Source organism: Eretmochelys imbricata, chromosome 24 (assembly GCF_965152235.1).
Source record: "Eretmochelys imbricata isolate rEreImb1 chromosome 24, rEreImb1.hap1, whole genome shotgun sequence".
NCBI lineage: Eukaryota > Metazoa > Chordata > Testudines > Cheloniidae > Eretmochelys > Eretmochelys imbricata.
In genome coordinates, this window is record NC_135595.1 from 14,892,295 (window position 1) to 14,908,889 (window position 16,595).

Genomic DNA, 16,595 nt, shown 5'->3' on the forward strand with positions numbered 1-16,595 from the left:
ATCCCCAGCTAAATGAGTGAGTCAGTTGAATGCACAGCAGTTACAGTGGCAAAACGGCCCTGATGGAGAGGAGAAAATCCTGCCCTATATATTCACAAAGAGGCACTCAGTTCCTTCCCACACACCCACCACCAGCTCAGTGTACAATGGACGCAGGTCTCATTTCTGAAACGGGGAGAGAAATAATGGGTAATGTATCATCAACAGCAAGAGTTCCTGCTCACAGCTCCCCGAGAAGTCATAGAATCATAGAATATCAGGGTTGGAAGGGACCTCAGGAGGTCATCTAGTCCGAGCCCCTGCTCAAAGCAGGACCAATCCCCAACTAAATCATCCCAGCCAGGGCTTTGTCAAGCCTGACCTTAAAATCTTCGAAGGAAGGAGATTCCACCACCTCCCGAGGTAACGCATTCCAGTGTTTCACAACACTCCTAGTGAAAAAGTTTTTCCTAATAGCCAACCTAAACCTCCCTCACTGCAACTTGAGACCATTACTCCTCATTCTGTCATCTGCTACCACTGAGAACAGTCTAGATCCATCCTCTTTGGAACCCCCTTTCAGGTAGTTGAAAGCAGCTATCAAATCCCCCCTCATTCTTCTCTTCCGCAGACTAAACAATCCCAGTTCCCTCAGCCTCTCCTCATAAGTCATGTGTTCCAGTCCCCTAACCATTTTTCTTGCCCTCCGCTGGACGTTTTCCAAATTTTTCCACATCCTTCTTCTAGTGTGGGGCCCAAAACTGGACACTAGTACTCCAGATGAGGCCTCAGCAATATCGAATAGAGGGGAACGATCACATCCCGCGATCTGCTGGCAATGCCCCTACTTATACATCCCAAAGTGCCATTGGCCTTCTTGGCAACAAGGGCACACTGTTGACTGTAGTCCTGTGGCTCTCCGTCCCTACCTTGATCTTGCGGGGATATTGCTGGCTGACAGTGATGTTTCTACCGTAGACCTCCAAGGTCACCACTTTGGTGTAGGACACGGCCTTGCTGCCGCGGTTGTTATTCTCCACCTTGATGTTGAATGGGGTGAGCGTGGGGTCCTCGGAGCAGACCCCAGCCAGAAGGTAGATGCAGGTGCCCATGAAATCGTACTTTTTCCCGTCAAAGGTGGTGTAGTGAGGGTCTCCGGAGGCCGTGCAGGTGGAGTAGCTGATTGGGGAGCAGCCACGGACCCCGTTGATCACGGCGCATCTCTCGCTGGCCTTGCAGCCGGTCTCCTGGCAAAGCACCATGCCCAAGCTGGGATCACATCTGCACCGAGAGAGGCAGTTCTCATCGGCCCAGAACTCCTCGTTGGGTTTGTAGTAGCGGCCATTGTAGTCACAGCCACAGCTCTCCACGGGGACACACTGGCCGGCACTCAGGACGTAACCGTTGTCACACTGGCAGGTCTCCACGCAGGGCTCCAGGCAGGAGGAGTTGGCGGTTTGGTCGGAGCAGCTGGCCGGGCAGGCGTTCCCACAGGCCTCGTAGTGGCTGTTCTCAGGGCAGAGCAGGACTGGGAGGGGGTCAGAGAGGGGGAGATTTAACATCACAGGAAATGAACTAAAAACACCCGCTTACATGCAGCAAGAGCTAGAGAGAAATTCTAATGTGCAATCGGCATCCTCTATATCACAGGCCCGATGTACAAGCAGCCACACTAAGGCCGCCTCTGGAGTAGAGCACAGGGAACAACCCCGTTGGGCAAAGGAGTTTGCTAGCTGGGAGAGCAGGGAAATGCTCTCTTTGTAGAGAAAATCCAAGAAAATCTGCAAAGTTCACCCAGAGCAGATGAGACCTCACTTGTCAAGGCCTCCTCTGGAGCCCCGCCCACACCAGATGACCTCAGACTCAGCACACGTCCCGCGGAAGTGGAAAGACTCAGGAGATCCTACTGGGTTGGGACCCTGTATTTTCAGGTAGTATTTCGGATGGGTCCATCTTTCCATCGCTTTCTGATCCATCCCTCTCTTCCAGCCATTTCACCCACCAAATCCATCCCGCTTTTCTATTCTTCACTTACATCCCTCTTACACAATGCTGAACACCCCTTCTTTGAAGTGCGGAAGTGAGATTTTCTTTACATTAGATTGTAATAAATCTTTGTCGTTGCCTCCATCTAATTGACGTGTACATCCAGGAGTATCTATATCTGTCTAATCTAGAACCTAATCATGGAATCATAGAATATCAAGCTTGGAAGGAACCTCAGGAGGTCATCTAATCCAACCCCCTGCTCAAAGCAGGATCAATCCCCCATGTTTTGCCCCCGAAATGGCCCCCTCAAGGATTGAACTCACAACCCAGGGTTTAGCAGGCCAATGCTCAAACCACTGAGCTATCCCTCCCCCCCGTTTAGCCAGCCGTCCCTCTGGCTCAGCATCCAATCGACCAATCTTTACCTCTAATTGACTTTATCTCCCCGTGCACCTAATCCATTTATCCATCCATTAAATCTCTTTATCTCTCTATCCATCGAACCCACCTACCCGTCTATTACACCCATTTAATCTCTCCATCCATTTTATCCACGTATCCTCCAGTGAATCTATTTAATCACCCAATCCATCTAATCCATCTACCAATCTATTAAACCTGTTTAATCTCCCTATTCATCTAATCCATCCTCCTAACGATATTTGGAGACTCTTCCTTTCTCTCATCTAATCCAATCTATGAAAACCATGTGTCCATCGATTCTCAATCTAGCTAGTCTCTTATAGGGGCTTCTCAAGCCCACATCCCCATGGTGTCTAGTTGCCAAGGTGCAGGATCTAGGCCTGGTGTCTGCCCTGACACTCCGCCCACTGGCCATCTCCTCAAGCAGCACAGTAACTCTAGTCTAATTGCTGCTTTTGTCAATAAAAAAAACAAACCACCGAGCTCACCGCAGCCGGACGGTGTCCTCCAGTCATAGACGGTGATGCCCTGTTTCTTGCAGATGGCTGCATAGGCCTCCAGCGCCTGGCACAGGATGTTCTTGGCTCCCCCGTTCAGACACACGTCGTAGATGCAGCTGTCAAAAATGTCCTGGGGGCTCACTTTGGAGTGACACTCTCTGAAGGGCCCTCCTGGTCTTTTGCTGATCAAACCACAATATTCGTCGCCCCCGTAGATCTTCTGCTTGCTCTTATCGCACGTCGGGCATGTCCCTTTGCAATCGTCCCAGCAGAAGGGGTCCCGGTCTTTGACTTTCCAGCTCCTGGCCCACTCCACGATGGAAGAGACTCGGGTGCCGTTGGGTGACGTCATCTCATCTCCACGCTTTTGGTTGAAGTTCCCACAAAGGCCGCCCATGGCCCCATAATAGCTGCTGGGGAGGGTGATGATCAGGTGCCAATTCCAGTCATACGACACCTGCAGACCAAAGTCTGTCCGCAGGATAGCACTGAGACCGCTCTGGTAGAGCTTGATTTTACCGTCTTCCAGGGTCACCGGCAAGCTGGTAGTCACATCATTGATCTAGAGATAGGAGGAAAGAACCAATGGTTATTTCTCTTTTCATCTCACCTCTTCCAAGAGTTCTGCTCCTCTGGGACAAGAAAGATTAGAAAGCCCCAATTAAGCACTTGAGTCCTCAGAGATCAGATGTTCTCTGTGCAGGGGATCTGGCTGTGGAATGAATTCCCAGTGCAGATTAGATAAATCCAGAGTGTGACCTGGACTCCCCTTTAATAAAGCTTCCCAACAAGAACGAAGCAATGATATTCACAGCTTGAAACCCACCCAACTCACCACAAAATCCTACTGCAAGTGAAGATTTTTCTACCACAAAAAGAGGAGAAAAGCCAGAAGCTCCATGGATTGGAGCAGAGACTTTACTCTGGTCAATACATGTTATGTAGAGGATGGTTGGCTCCTATGGTGATGGGCGGCAGTACAAAACCAAAGAGCTAGAGAGAGAGAGCGAGAGAGTTGTGGAAGGAAGACAGGAACTGTTTATCCTGTGTGGCCTGGAGGGATCCCGCGACATGGGGAGACTGGTAGAACAAGAGTTCTGGGGGACCGAGGCTGACTGGGGGATCCTATGTGGTCCATGGAGGCAAGATTGCCCAGGTGAATTGGGAGGGCCCAGGGGCCCGGAGCAGATAATTTTAAATCGGTTCATTTCTCGCTTATTCTGTTCTTCTTTTGGAATGTTGTCATTTTCGATCTTGTTTCTTTTCATGGCCACTTTGAGATCACAAAAAGGGGATTTTCTTTCTGATAATCTGGAAAAATTTCTATTTTAAAATTTCTAAATATCATTTCTTTTTTTAAAAAAAGATACCTATTTCAAAACAAAGGACCTGATTCAGCAGAAATTCTTGAAAAAGAAACAAACAAAAGTACTGGCCCATTTGTATGAATGGAAGAAAAGAGATGTTGACATTTTCCAAAAGAAAATTGGTCTTCAACCAGCACAGAGAGATAGATAGCTGTGTATGGGGATGGTGGGATAGATCGATGGAGAAAAAGCAGATGTGTATGGTGATAGATTAAGAGACGGATTGATGTGTATGGGCTGGGTGGAGAGAAAGAGAGATCTATATGGGGACAAACAGAGGGACGGATAGATGTGTATCCTGACAGATGGATTGACAGATTTGTCTTGGCCTGGATGGTAAGATGGATGCATATGTATGGGGAAGGATAGACAGAGATATAGACAGATGGGTATGCGGATGGATGGATGGATAGGTAGATGTGTATGGGTATGGATGTACCCATAGGGAGATATTTTTATTCCAAATGTAAGCTCTCCAATCATTTTTGCACTTTTGTACTCACTCTGATTTTCCCAACTTCCTTCTTGTAGATGGAGATGTTGTAGCCATAGACGTAGATGTTGGTCAGGCGCACGTAGGAGACAGCCTGGTTGCCTCCCCTGTTGTCGTTCTTCTCATCGATGGTGAAGGGCACCAGGGTGTTGTCACTCCCGCAGTACTTGGCCAGGGTGTAGGTGCAGGTGCCCTGGAAGTTGAAGTTCAGCCCGTCGAAGGTGTGATAGTGCGGGTCCCCCCAGCCCCAGCAGGTTCCAATGAAGTTGGGAACGCACATCGCACGGCCGTTCTGGACCTTGCACGTCTCCTTAGCCCGACACGTCAGGACTTTGCAGGGATCTGAAAGGAGAGAAATCCCAGCAATCCGTGAGAGTGAGGGCTAGGGGGGCAGGGGAGCTCGGTTCAGCACAGGCCCAGTTACCCACCCAAAGCCATTCGGAAGAGGGGCCAACCAGAGAGGAGTCAACGGGAGATGGTTTCCTGTAAAAGCTCTCCCTGAGTAGGGATTAAGTAAATAGGTCAAGTAAGGACCTCAACCTTTGAGCAAAGCGGCAGGCCCAGAGGATACTTTTCTTTACCTCTTGACAGTCAAGTGCCTGGTCCAAAGCCCAGGAGAGAATCAATGACTTGATTTGACATAGCCTGCCTCCCAGCCCATCGGCTCCAACCCAGAGAACCCACCATGTAACCTACCCCCACCCCTCCCAGAGCTGTGAATAGAACCCAGGAGTCCAGGCTCACAAACCCCCCCGGCTCTAACCACTAGTCCCCACTCGCTTCCTAGATCTAAGGATGGAAACTCTACTCTGCGCCAGCTCCTCAGCTGTCCTGACTCCACTGAGTCTGCTGTAAGGACTCTCTATCTCTACGTTCACCTCTCTTCTTGTTTAACTCTTGCACTCTCTTTCACCTCTGTTGATGCATTGCATGACTCCATCTCTGATCTGACAGGTTTCATCCCTGGTGCAGCTGTGGGCTTCGCAGGTCACCCCTTGGGCAGGAGTGCAGGTGCAGCTTTGCTGGCACTTGTTGGTCAGAACCGTCTCATTAGGCTGTTTGAAAAAAGGGAAAAGAACACAATGTAGCCCGGGGAAAGGTAGTTATTCAGTGCGGAGATGTTCATTTACAGGGAGGCCATATCTGGGACTAGAACCGAGTGTCTTATCTCCCAGTCCGCAGCCGCTCTACTCCACTTGGCACGACTGCCTTCCCGGAGCTGGGGAGAGAACCGAGGAGTCCTGACTTCCAGCTCCCTGCTCTAACCACTAGACTCCACCGCCCTGCCAGAGACACGGTTCATGGAACCAGGATTGTGCCATTAGTGCCTTTCAACGAGATTCATGTATTGCCATTGGCAACCGACAATGGTCTGATCCAACATGGCTGATGAGAGCAGGGCGTGAAGGACGTGACTGGATAGGAGTTAACACCCCAGCAGGGGGCGGTACCTGGTAATATATCCCCTTCTTGAAGCACCCACAGCTCTGCAGAGCCACGCAGCCCTGGCCATCGAAGAGGAAGCCATCGTCACACTGGCAGCCTTCGGCGCAGGTGTCTGGGCACTTCCTGGCGTCGGTGATCCTGGCACAGGTGGTGGTGCAGAGGTCGGCGCACACCTCGTAGTGACTGTTGGCCGGGCAGCGCAGAGCTAAGGCAGAGAAAGAAGCAACTGATGGCTGGAGAGATCTCAGCCCACAACTTAGAGCAGGGCCGGGCAAACTTTTTGGCCTGAGGGCGGCATCGGGTTTTGGAAATTGTATGGAGGGCTGGTTAGGGGAGGGGGGCGTGGCCCGGCCGCCACCCGCTATCCACGCCCCCCTGCTTCTGGTCCCCTGACAGCCCCCTCCCACCCTGGACTCCTGCCCCATCCAACCACCCCTTCTTCCTGTCCCCTGACTGTCCCCAGATCCCCCGTCCCTGACTGACTCCTGCCGCCCCATCCAACCCCCTCTCCTTCATGACTTCCTCCCCCAGAGACCCCTGCACCCATTCAACCCCCCTGTTCCCCGCCTTCTGACCGCCCCGACCCCTATCCACACTGCGACCCCCGACCACCACCTCAAACTCCCCTCCCACTATCCAACCCCCCGGCTCCCTGCCCCCTTACCACGCTGCCTGGCTGCCGGTGCTTCAGACACACACAGCGCAGCCCGGCTGGAGCCCCCCACACACAGCGCAGCACAGAGACCGGGTCAGGCCGGGCTCCGCAGCTACGCTGCCCCAGGAGCTCACCGCCCTGCCTCCCAGAGCATGGCGCCGGGCAAGCCTCCCGGGCCAGGAGCTCAGGGTCCGGGCAGGAGGGTCCAGTGGGCCGGGTGTGGCCCACGGGTTGTAGTTTGCCCACCTCAGGCTCAGAGGGACAGACATGAAGGAGAGGAGAATCTGACAGGGACGAGAGGACCAGATCACCTTTATAAGGGAATATGACCTTGTTGGTTCCCACCCAAAGGAGTCTCTCAAGAAGCCCCGAGGCCTGGAATGACATACCTAGAATCGCTCTTCCCGCCCCCCAGCGGGAGGGGAGCGAGTGGGATAGGCCCTTCTACACCAGCATCGCGGCACTTACGGCAGAAGGAGGCGCTCCTCCAGGGCTGGATAGGGGCCCCGGCCTCTTGGCAGGCCGTCACGTAGCTGTGGATGCTCTGGCACAGGACCTGGGAGTCCCCGTTGCCCAAGCACACATCATACAGGCAGTTGTTGAAATACACGCTGGGGCTGACCATGCCGTGGCAGGAGGCGAAGGGGCCGTCAGGGGCCGTGAGCAGCCCGCAGTAGTTGCGTTGTTTGAAGAACTCCTTCTTCTTCTCCTTGCAGACCGGGCAGCTGTTCCCGGCGCATCCGTCGTCACAGGCCACCCCCGGGATCGGGACTTTCCAGGCGGAACCAAAGGCTGCCACGTTAGGGGCCGCGCTCCCGTCCGGGAGCAGGAACTCGTCGTCCCGACGCCCATTGTAGTTCCCGCACAGGCCGCACATCTGGCCCTGGTAGTTCCCTGGGACAGTGACTCTGGCGTGGTAAACCAGGTCGTAGCTCACGGTGAGGCCAAAGTCAGTTTGCACAAGGACATTCCTGCCGTGCTGATATGCTCGGAGCTGCCCATCGGCCACGATCACAGGCAGGTCGTGAAACACCCCGTCCACCTGGAAGACACAGAGTATTCCCTGTGAACCGGGGCAGTGGATGTTGTTGGGGTGGGCTATGGGCACAAGATAGGGTCTCAATGACACCTGGGCAAATCTGTTGTGACTCCACTGAACTCAATGAAATTATGGCCATTTCTGATCTCAGATCCCTGGGCTTACTCTGCAATCATCCACTGAGCGTAATATGCTGAGGGCTGGATTATGATCTCACTTGTCCCAGAGAAAATCCAGAGCGATTCTGCTTTCTTCAGTGGGATGCCTCTAGACTGGCACTGGTGCCAGTAAGGTCAGGATCAGAACCTGAATGTCTGACCCCTCCTGCCTGTGCGCTCCTAATGAGTGACCCAGGAGACAAGTGCCCTTGCATTGCCACATCAGTGGGGCTGCCCCATTGCAGGAACATCTTGAGTAGGACTTACCATGACGAGCCCCTTCCTGTTCTGCAGCAGGGTGACCTTGAGCCCATAGACCTCCACGGACACCAGCTTGGTGACAGACACCTTGCCATTGCCCCAGGGCTTGTTCTCCACTTTTACGGAAAAGGATGTCAGGTTCCTGGCATCAGCGCAGGTCTTGGCTAGGATGTAGGTGCAGGTGCCTTGGAAATCAAAGGCGACCCCATCGAAGGAGAGGTAGTGGGGGTCTCCGGCAGCAGAACACGTTGCGGATCCGACTGGCTGGCATTTCCGGATACCATTCACCAGCTTGCACTCCTCATTAGGGCGGCAGGACAACCCCTTACACACCACGTCTCCGCTGGCCTGGCACACACACTGCTCCTGGCACGTTGGGTGGAAGGTCTCCCCAGCCTTATAATAAAATCCCAGGTAGACACAGCCACACTGGGATATAGGGACACACTCATCACCGCTGAGCACAAAGCCCTCATCGCACACGCAGCCTTCCCAGCACTGGGCAGAGCACTGAACTGGGGCATAGAGGCTGCTGCAGGTGGACTGGCAGCCCTGGGCGCAGACCTCGTAGTGGCTGTTTTGGGCACAGGAGAGACCTGCCATTGAAACAACAAGACTTTAGCATCCCAAAAAAGAAAACTAGATGGATTCTGAACTATGTAACTATGTAAGGGCTGAGGAAGGGAGCCTGATGACAGCCCTGGAGAATGGAGTCTGTTGGGTGCAGTATAGGAAGCTGCCGGGCAAAATTCCTTCATACTGTGCCTTGCCAATATGTCGTTGCAGGACCCCTTGAGAGAGAAGAGTTCAGTCTCCATGGCCCGTTCAGCTCTTGACCTTTTCTAACACTGGCAGCTCAGGTGTATTTACCTCCAGTTATTACCGTGAGCTCTGTGACAGGCTCATTCGTACAATAAGGACCTGCATAAGATTCACATGCTCGTGAAATACAGGCCCTATATCCCATTCCCTGGACAACCCACACTGAGTCAACTTCTCGCCCCCAGGCAGGGCCTGGATTGGAATTCGCACCCTCTAGGGGACAGGCCCCAAATTCTATTTCCCTGCCCGTGAGCCAGTCCGTTCCCCTGTCTTGGGATCAGATCAGAGCTGGTGCCCCCTAGAGGGGAAAAGCCCCATATCCTCTCCCATGTCCACCCTGAGCTGGCCAGTCCCCCCACCCTGGGGCTAGATCAGAGCCCGCACCTGCTAGGGCAGAAACAGCTCATATCCCCTTCCCTGAACACCAACCAACTTGTCTTGCCCTTGAGCAAAGACCCTGTTTTCTTTCCCTCATGCATTAACTTTCATCACAGAAGACAGTCCCAAGCTGCTTCCACTTACTGCAGAAGGAGTTGGTCCTCCAGGCATATATAGTCACCCCGGCGGCCTGGCAGGCTGCAGCATAGCTAGTGATAAGCTGGCATATCACAGCTTGTTGGCCTTTGAAGAAGCAATAGTCGTACACGCAGTCTTGGAAGTAGTCCTCGGGGTCGACTTTGCTGTGACACTCTCGGAAGGGGCCACTCTTGTCTAGGAGGATCCCGCACTCCCCATTCATTCCTCGTTGGCGTCTCTCAACAGCTTCAAGATCTGAGCACTCGTCCTTGGCAACCTCCACACAGCCGGGGATATCCTTCACCTTCCAGCTCTGCCCAAAGGCCGTTGGGTTTGGGGCCAATGTGCCGCCCCTCATGGTCAACTCATCTCCCTTGTCCCCGTTGAAGTTCCCACAGAGACCGCACACGGCTCCAGCATAGGTGCTTGGAGCTGTGACAGTGATCCGGCCCTGCCAGTCAAAGGTGACGGTGAGACCGAAGTCAGTCTGGATCGCGGCTTCCTTCCCCCTCCGGTATATGGAGATCTTGCTGTCGTTGGTGCTATATGGTAGGTTGATCAGCACGTTGTTCACCTGGGATCAATGCCAAGGGATCAGTGAGAATGGTCTGACACTGAGCAAGCACCTTTGAACCTGCAGAACCCCGCCCCTCTAAAGAACTTTCCAGGTAGAGCTGGTTGAAAACAAAACCCAAATGGTGAATTTTGAATTCATTTTCATTCTGTTCATTTTTTATTTTCCTTTTTTAAAAATGTTTTTAAACTACGTTTCCGTTTCCCATTTGCAGGTTAAGTAGTTTTTGAAAATGAAATTTTATTGATTCGAAAACCAAAACTTTTCAATTTGGGAAAGTTTTTGAGTCATAAAAAAATCGCACCATTTTTTCTTCAGAGTGACTGATTCAAATTGCCAGTACAAACCTCCCAAATGAAACACAGTGCACAATGACCGATGACTGGAGACAGAAGAATAAGAGATAGTAGTACAATGATAAAATGCCAAAGAAAGAAAGAAAATTATGGCCAGTAAACGCAAAAAGAGAAAATACATACGAAGAGTGACAAATGAACACAAAAACGGACGCAAACTAGTGAATCTGGGGAGAAATAACTTGCATTTAGAGCTGGTTGGGATTCTCCATCAGAGTGAATTTTGCAGCAGAAAATGCAATTTCTGAAAATTTGAAATTTACTAGCAGAAAATTTTGATTTTGCTGGAAATTTTCTATTTTCCTGACAGAAAAATCAAAATGAAATATTTACTTTGGGTCAATTTGACCTGATATGTAATATTTCATTTTCTTAGCTGACCCACAACGTTTCATTTTGAATCAGTTAAAAAGAAATTAAGCGTTTTTTCCCTATGGCACATTGCCTTATGGGAGTTGTAGTTCCAGTCCTCTTGTCACTGTGGGCTGGACTCTGTGGAGGACTACAGCTCCCTATAATAGATTTCTACTGCTTGGAGCATCATAGGTATCACATAAAGAAAAGGAGTACTAGTGGCACCTTAGAGACTAACCAATTTATTTGAGCATAAGCTTTCATGAGCTACAGCTTACTTCATCGGATGCATTCAGTGGAAAATACAGTGAGGCGATCACGTGACTCTGGTTGTACTATGGGGGATATAGTCCCCCAGGAGAAAATGGTGTCAGGAACTGCAGCTCCTATCAGGCAATGGGAAATATGATTTAATCTTGAAATGTGGCTCAACAAGCTGGATCAGAAGATTTCTGTTTGAGCAGCTTGAAATGTTTTCTTCACTTGAACATATTAAAATGTAATATTTCCACATTTCAATTTTTGGCCGCATTTTGGGACGAAAACAAAATTTGGAAATGTCTAAACTCCCTGTGAGGTTCGCAGTTCACATTTCACTCGGCTCCGCTTGCCATGCAGACGTGCACGCAGAAGGCCTTATTTGTAGAGCAGCAATGGGGAAAATAAGGTTCGGCTGTTTATCTACATAAAATTACATCTGAGCTGGGGAAACAGAGAGAGAGGCACAAGCAGATGTGGATGCAATTCCAGGCAGCTCCAAATTAGAGGTTGCTGAATAATGGGTTTTTCAGATTGCTGGCAATTGTGTGTGTGTGTGTGTGGCAATTGTGTGTGTGTACATATATCTTGGGTGAAACTAAACTTTTCATTGGACCTAAAACAAAATGTTGTGGTTGAATATTGAGCATTTTTTGAGTTTTGAATAGTTTTGAGAATAAAATTAGAAGAAATTTTGAAATTAAAAGTGGTTTCAAACCGATTTTTTTTTTAAAATGTCAAAATGGAACGTTTGATTGTTTTGGATTTGGGTTTGGCTTTTTTAGGGTTTCTTTCTAATTGAAACAATGTGGTGAATCCAACACAAATTTGCCAAATATTTTGGTGTCGTGGAACCTGCATTTTCTTTTTTACCAAAAAAGGTTTTGTATGAAAACTGTCAGCCAGCTAAAGTCCAGCTATCCCTCAGAATTTTCACTGTATTAAGACAACTGCCTAAGTGTGCTGGAAATGTGGTTCAATTAAACACCTAATCACAGAGTAATTAATAAAAGAAAAGGTAAAAGAAAAAGAAAAGGTAAAATGAGCGAACTCAGGAAAGAAGAAAAGAATGATGGCTGACCACAGGAAAGAAAGAAGGTTCAGTGACTGAACATGGCAAAGGAAGACAGGTCTGATGACTGACCAGGAAAGGGTAGAAAGGTTCGATACACTCACCACGACTCTGCCAGGGTTTTCCCTGCTGATCACAATATCGACCTCATAGACTTTGACCTGCACAACTTTGGTGAAGGACACGACTTGGCTGCCCCGATGGTCATTCTGAACTAGGACCTGGAAATCCACCAGGTCCTGGCTGTTGTTGCACAGCCCGGCGAACTGATACAGGCAGGTGCCCTGGAAGTCAAACTTCTTCCTGTCAAAGCTGATGTAGTGAGGGTCCCCCGAAGCTGAGCAGGTTCCGTAGCTGATGGGGTAGCAGTTCTGAATGCCATTCTCCACCCGGCACTGCTCCCCAGTCCTGCATCCGGTGGCCTGACAGCTCACTTGCCTGGTTTGCGGTTCACAAAGGCAGCGTCTGGTGCAGGCACTGTCTCCCCAGAATTGCTCTCCGAGATCATACAGACGCCCCTGGAACTCACATCCGCAGCTAGCCTTGGGGATGCATTTCCCAGCGTCCAGCACGAAGCCCTCATTGCACTGGCAGGTCTCCACGCAGGGCAAGGAGCAGTTGTTAGGGGTCACTCGATCATTGCAGGTGGCAGGACATGCAGAGCCGCAAGCCTTATACTGGCTATTCACCGGGCAGGGCAGAGCTGTCAAAAGGACAGGACACTGAGGTCACTGGGAATATCGCTCCCCTGTAGCATTAAACAGTTTGGCACAGGTCTGAGGGGGCCCAGCTGGAAATTCTGCATCATAGCAGCCCCTAATGATACTCCTGAACCTACAGTGAGCTCTGACCCAAAGAACTAGAGATGTCACCGCCCCCATCACCTTCAGTGCTTTGTCAGTCTAGCTTTAAATGACTGAAGCAATGAGGCTCCCACCCATCCTACGTCAGTAGGCTGATAGACCTCACCATTAGGACATTTTTTCCTGATATATTTTTCCTTGCTCCATCTTGTCCCATTACTGTTAGACATACCCACTGGGACTACCATGAACATTTCTCCTACCCACTTCCTCACCTCAGACCTTCTGAGAGGGTTATTTCGTCCACCACTTATCCCTAGTCTACACGAGAAAGGGTATGCTGGTATAGCAATACCAGCAAACTTCCCCAGTGAGGATAGAACTTATACCAGCAAAAGAGTCCTTATGCTGATATAGCTCATACCATTTCCCCGGATGAATTAAGCAATGTGGCAAAAGGACTTCGGTGTGTCCTGCTCTGGTTACCCATGTTGAAGAAAGATCATATCAGAGTGGAGTGGATGCAGAGAAGGGCAAGTAGGATGATATGGGGAATGGAGGGCCTATTTTAAGAGAGTAGACTAAAAGAGCTTTGCTTATTTAACCTAGCAAAGAAGGGGATGTGATTACTCTCCATAAATACATCGAGGGGAACACCAAGGAAGGAAAGGAGATGTTTAAACAAGAAGGAAAACATTGGAACAAGAACAAGGGAGGCTAAACTGGCCACGAGTCACGAAAACAGATTTGCAATAGGAGCAGTTGAGTAAAGAACTTCACTGATTTGAAGATGGAGCTGACAAAATTCTGAATGGGACTGTATGATAGGATGGCTGCAACTGGAGGGACTGGATGCAATGACCCAGGAGGTCCCTTCCAGTACTGTGTTCCTATGGTTGCCAGTATAATTGTGTCTACATTAGGGTTGTTTGCTAGTATAAAACTGTCACAAGGAATCACAACCCTAACTGCCAGTCTTATGCTGGCAGATATTTCTAGTCAGAAATTTCTGGCCAGAACCTCTGCTAGAGTCAAAGAAGTCATGCCAATTTCCACAAGGGAAGAAACAGTCTCATTATTGTTAGTTTATAGGTGCCTAACAAACAGCACAAGTGTTAAAAGAAGACAGAGCTATTCAACAGAAGCCAACTGGGGACCACTGAGGTTTGATACAGAGAGATCGGGTCTCATTGTGATGTTCCAAAGGCACTTAAACATCTATCTGTGCAGTCCTACCACATCCATGATATCTCAGAGCCTCCATGATATTTACAGGTTTCAGAGTAGCAGCTGTGTTAGTCTGTATTCGCAAAAAGAAAAGGAGTAATTGTGGCACCTTAGAGACTTAGAGAAATAAATTTGTTAGTCTCTAAGGTGCCACAAGTACTCCTTTTCTTCATGATATTTACACTAAGTTCTACAAATCTCTTTAGGCCTCTTGAGGACCTGTTCCCATTCACATTTCGCCATTGACTTCAAACTCTGTTACTAAAACCTGCTGCCTTTCGCTCATGAGCCAGCATCTGGCTGGGATGATTTAGTTGGTGTTGGTCTGGCTTTGAGCGGGGAGTTGGACTAGATGACCTCTTGAGGTCTCTCCCAACCCTAATCTTCTATGATTCTATGATCTCTTTGTCACCCTGGGTATACTCACAGCACCCCGTGGGTGTCCTCCAGTCAGAGATGGCCACGCCCTCTCTCCGGCAAGCGTCGGCATAGCTTGTCAGTGCCTGGCACAGCATCTCCTTGAGGCCATCGTTCATGCACAGGTCGTAGACACAGTTGTCCAGGTAGATTTTGGGGTCGATCACGGAGTGGCAGCGGCTGAAGGGGCCACTCGACTTTTTGGTGATCCAGCCGCAGAAGGGCTCAGCTTTGTACCTGCCGACCAGCTCTGGGGAGCAGCTCTTGCACTCCCCGTGGCAGTCGTCCCAGCAGAACCTGTCCCCATCCTCCACCTTCCAGCTCTTCCCGAACTCCACGGGGTTGGCAGCCAGTGCCCCAGCCGGGGTGGCAAAGTCATCCCTGGCATCCCCGTTGTAGTTGCCACACAGGCCACACATGCTCTCCCAGAAACTGCTGGAGATCTTCACCACCAGGGAGCTGCCCCAGTTGTAGGAGACCCTCAGGGAGAAGTCAGTCTCGATGACCACAGAGCCCCCACTCTGATACACCCTCAGCTGCCCCTCGAGAACAGAGATGGGGAGGCGGGAGCGCTGGTCATTCACCTGGAAATTGAACCACAAGAAACGGTCATTGTTTTGGGTGCATTACCCAAAGGAATCTGGCACAGTGAGGGACTGAGGCTACTATGTGCCACTGCATACATATAATAAATAATGATATGTTGAGATTTGCAAGGCTAGCTTGGGGATTTAGCCACACAACTTCCATTAATTGCAATGTAGCTACATACCCAAGTCATCCTTGGAAATCTCAGCCACAGATTGTTCTATACAAAGCCACCATGTAGCTTGACATGCTCTGCTGAAGACAGAGGTAGAGAATTGCATGAGCAACTTGGGGGGCGGGAGGGAGGGATTCCAGAGCTGGGTTAGTGGTGCTATGTGTATGTGGGGACTGGAGGGGGTAGCCTAGGGCTGGGATAGTTGCGGGGAGACTGTGGGTCTGGATTGATGGTCACCAGCACATCTATGTGTATGTGGGGAGCCCAGGGCGGGAGTTGCAGGGGGACTGTCAGTTTAGATTGAGAGGCACTGGCAGAGTTGGGTGTGAAGGGATCCCAGGTCAGGATTAAGGGGCACTGGCAGAGGTGAAGGGAAAGGGGGGAGCCCAGGGCTGGAATAGCAGGGGGCTGTGGGTCAGGATTAAGGGGCACCAGCAGAGCTGAGGGAAGAGGGGGAACCCAGGGCTCGAATATCAAGCGAGCTGTTGTTCAAATCTGAAGTAAAACTCTGTAGTAAACCTTTCCAGCAGCTGCCAAATGTGACTTTATGTTAGCATCACCAAATGTACCCTTCAAACATAAGCAGAAAACAAAGTATCAGTATTTATTCACATTACTCTCTTACCCTCACAAACCCAGTCTCATATCGGACCACTGAGATGGTGACATTATAGACCTCGACAGTCACATAACCAACATAAGAAACACGCGTGTTTCCCCTGTTGTCGTTCTTGGCCTTGACACTGAATGACGGGAGAGTTGAGTCTGAGCCGCAGGTCTTGGCGATGGTGTAGGTGCAGGTGCCCATGAAGTCGAAATTCCGCCCATCGAAAGTGTGATAATGTGGGTCTCCCTGAGCCCAGCAGGTGGATTCTGACTCAGCCACACACACCGGGTGGCCATCTACAATCTGACACCTCTCTTTCTTCCTGCATTGGACAGTGCTGCAGTTATGGGTTGGGTTACCTACAAAGATTCAACCAGCCAGTTATACAAGAACTCACTTATGACGTGTACTGGCAGGCATTGAAACAATCTGTTTGTTTGCACTGCATTTTTCACCCAGTAGGTGTCTCTGTGCAGGATGAGGGGACTGGGTAAACAAAGGAGACAAAGCTGGATT

General features: G+C 50.3%; 1 protein-coding gene across 1 annotated transcript in view; it reads right to left on the minus strand.

The window, feature by feature from the left end:
- The window catches only part of LOC144279949 (IgGFc-binding protein-like), a 141,026-nt gene that overhangs the window by 45,765 nt on the left and 78,666 nt on the right, over positions 1-16,595 (minus strand). Inside the window, exons 25-35 of the mRNA XM_077841654.1 lie at positions 16,098-16,438; positions 14,720-15,293; positions 12,367-12,965; positions 9,655-10,222; positions 8,317-8,906; positions 7,321-7,894; positions 6,203-6,402; positions 5,665-5,806; positions 4,762-5,093; positions 2,880-3,453; positions 909-1,507 (exon numbers count right to left, since the gene is read on the minus strand). Coding sequence (XP_077697780.1) covers positions 909-1,507; positions 2,880-3,453; positions 4,762-5,093; positions 5,665-5,806; positions 6,203-6,402; positions 7,321-7,894; positions 8,317-8,906; positions 9,655-10,222; positions 12,367-12,965; positions 14,720-15,293; positions 16,098-16,438 — 5,093 coding nt within the window. The remainder of the gene's footprint in view (positions 1-908; positions 1,508-2,879; positions 3,454-4,761; positions 5,094-5,664; positions 5,807-6,202; positions 6,403-7,320; positions 7,895-8,316; positions 8,907-9,654; positions 10,223-12,366; positions 12,966-14,719; positions 15,294-16,097; positions 16,439-16,595) is intronic.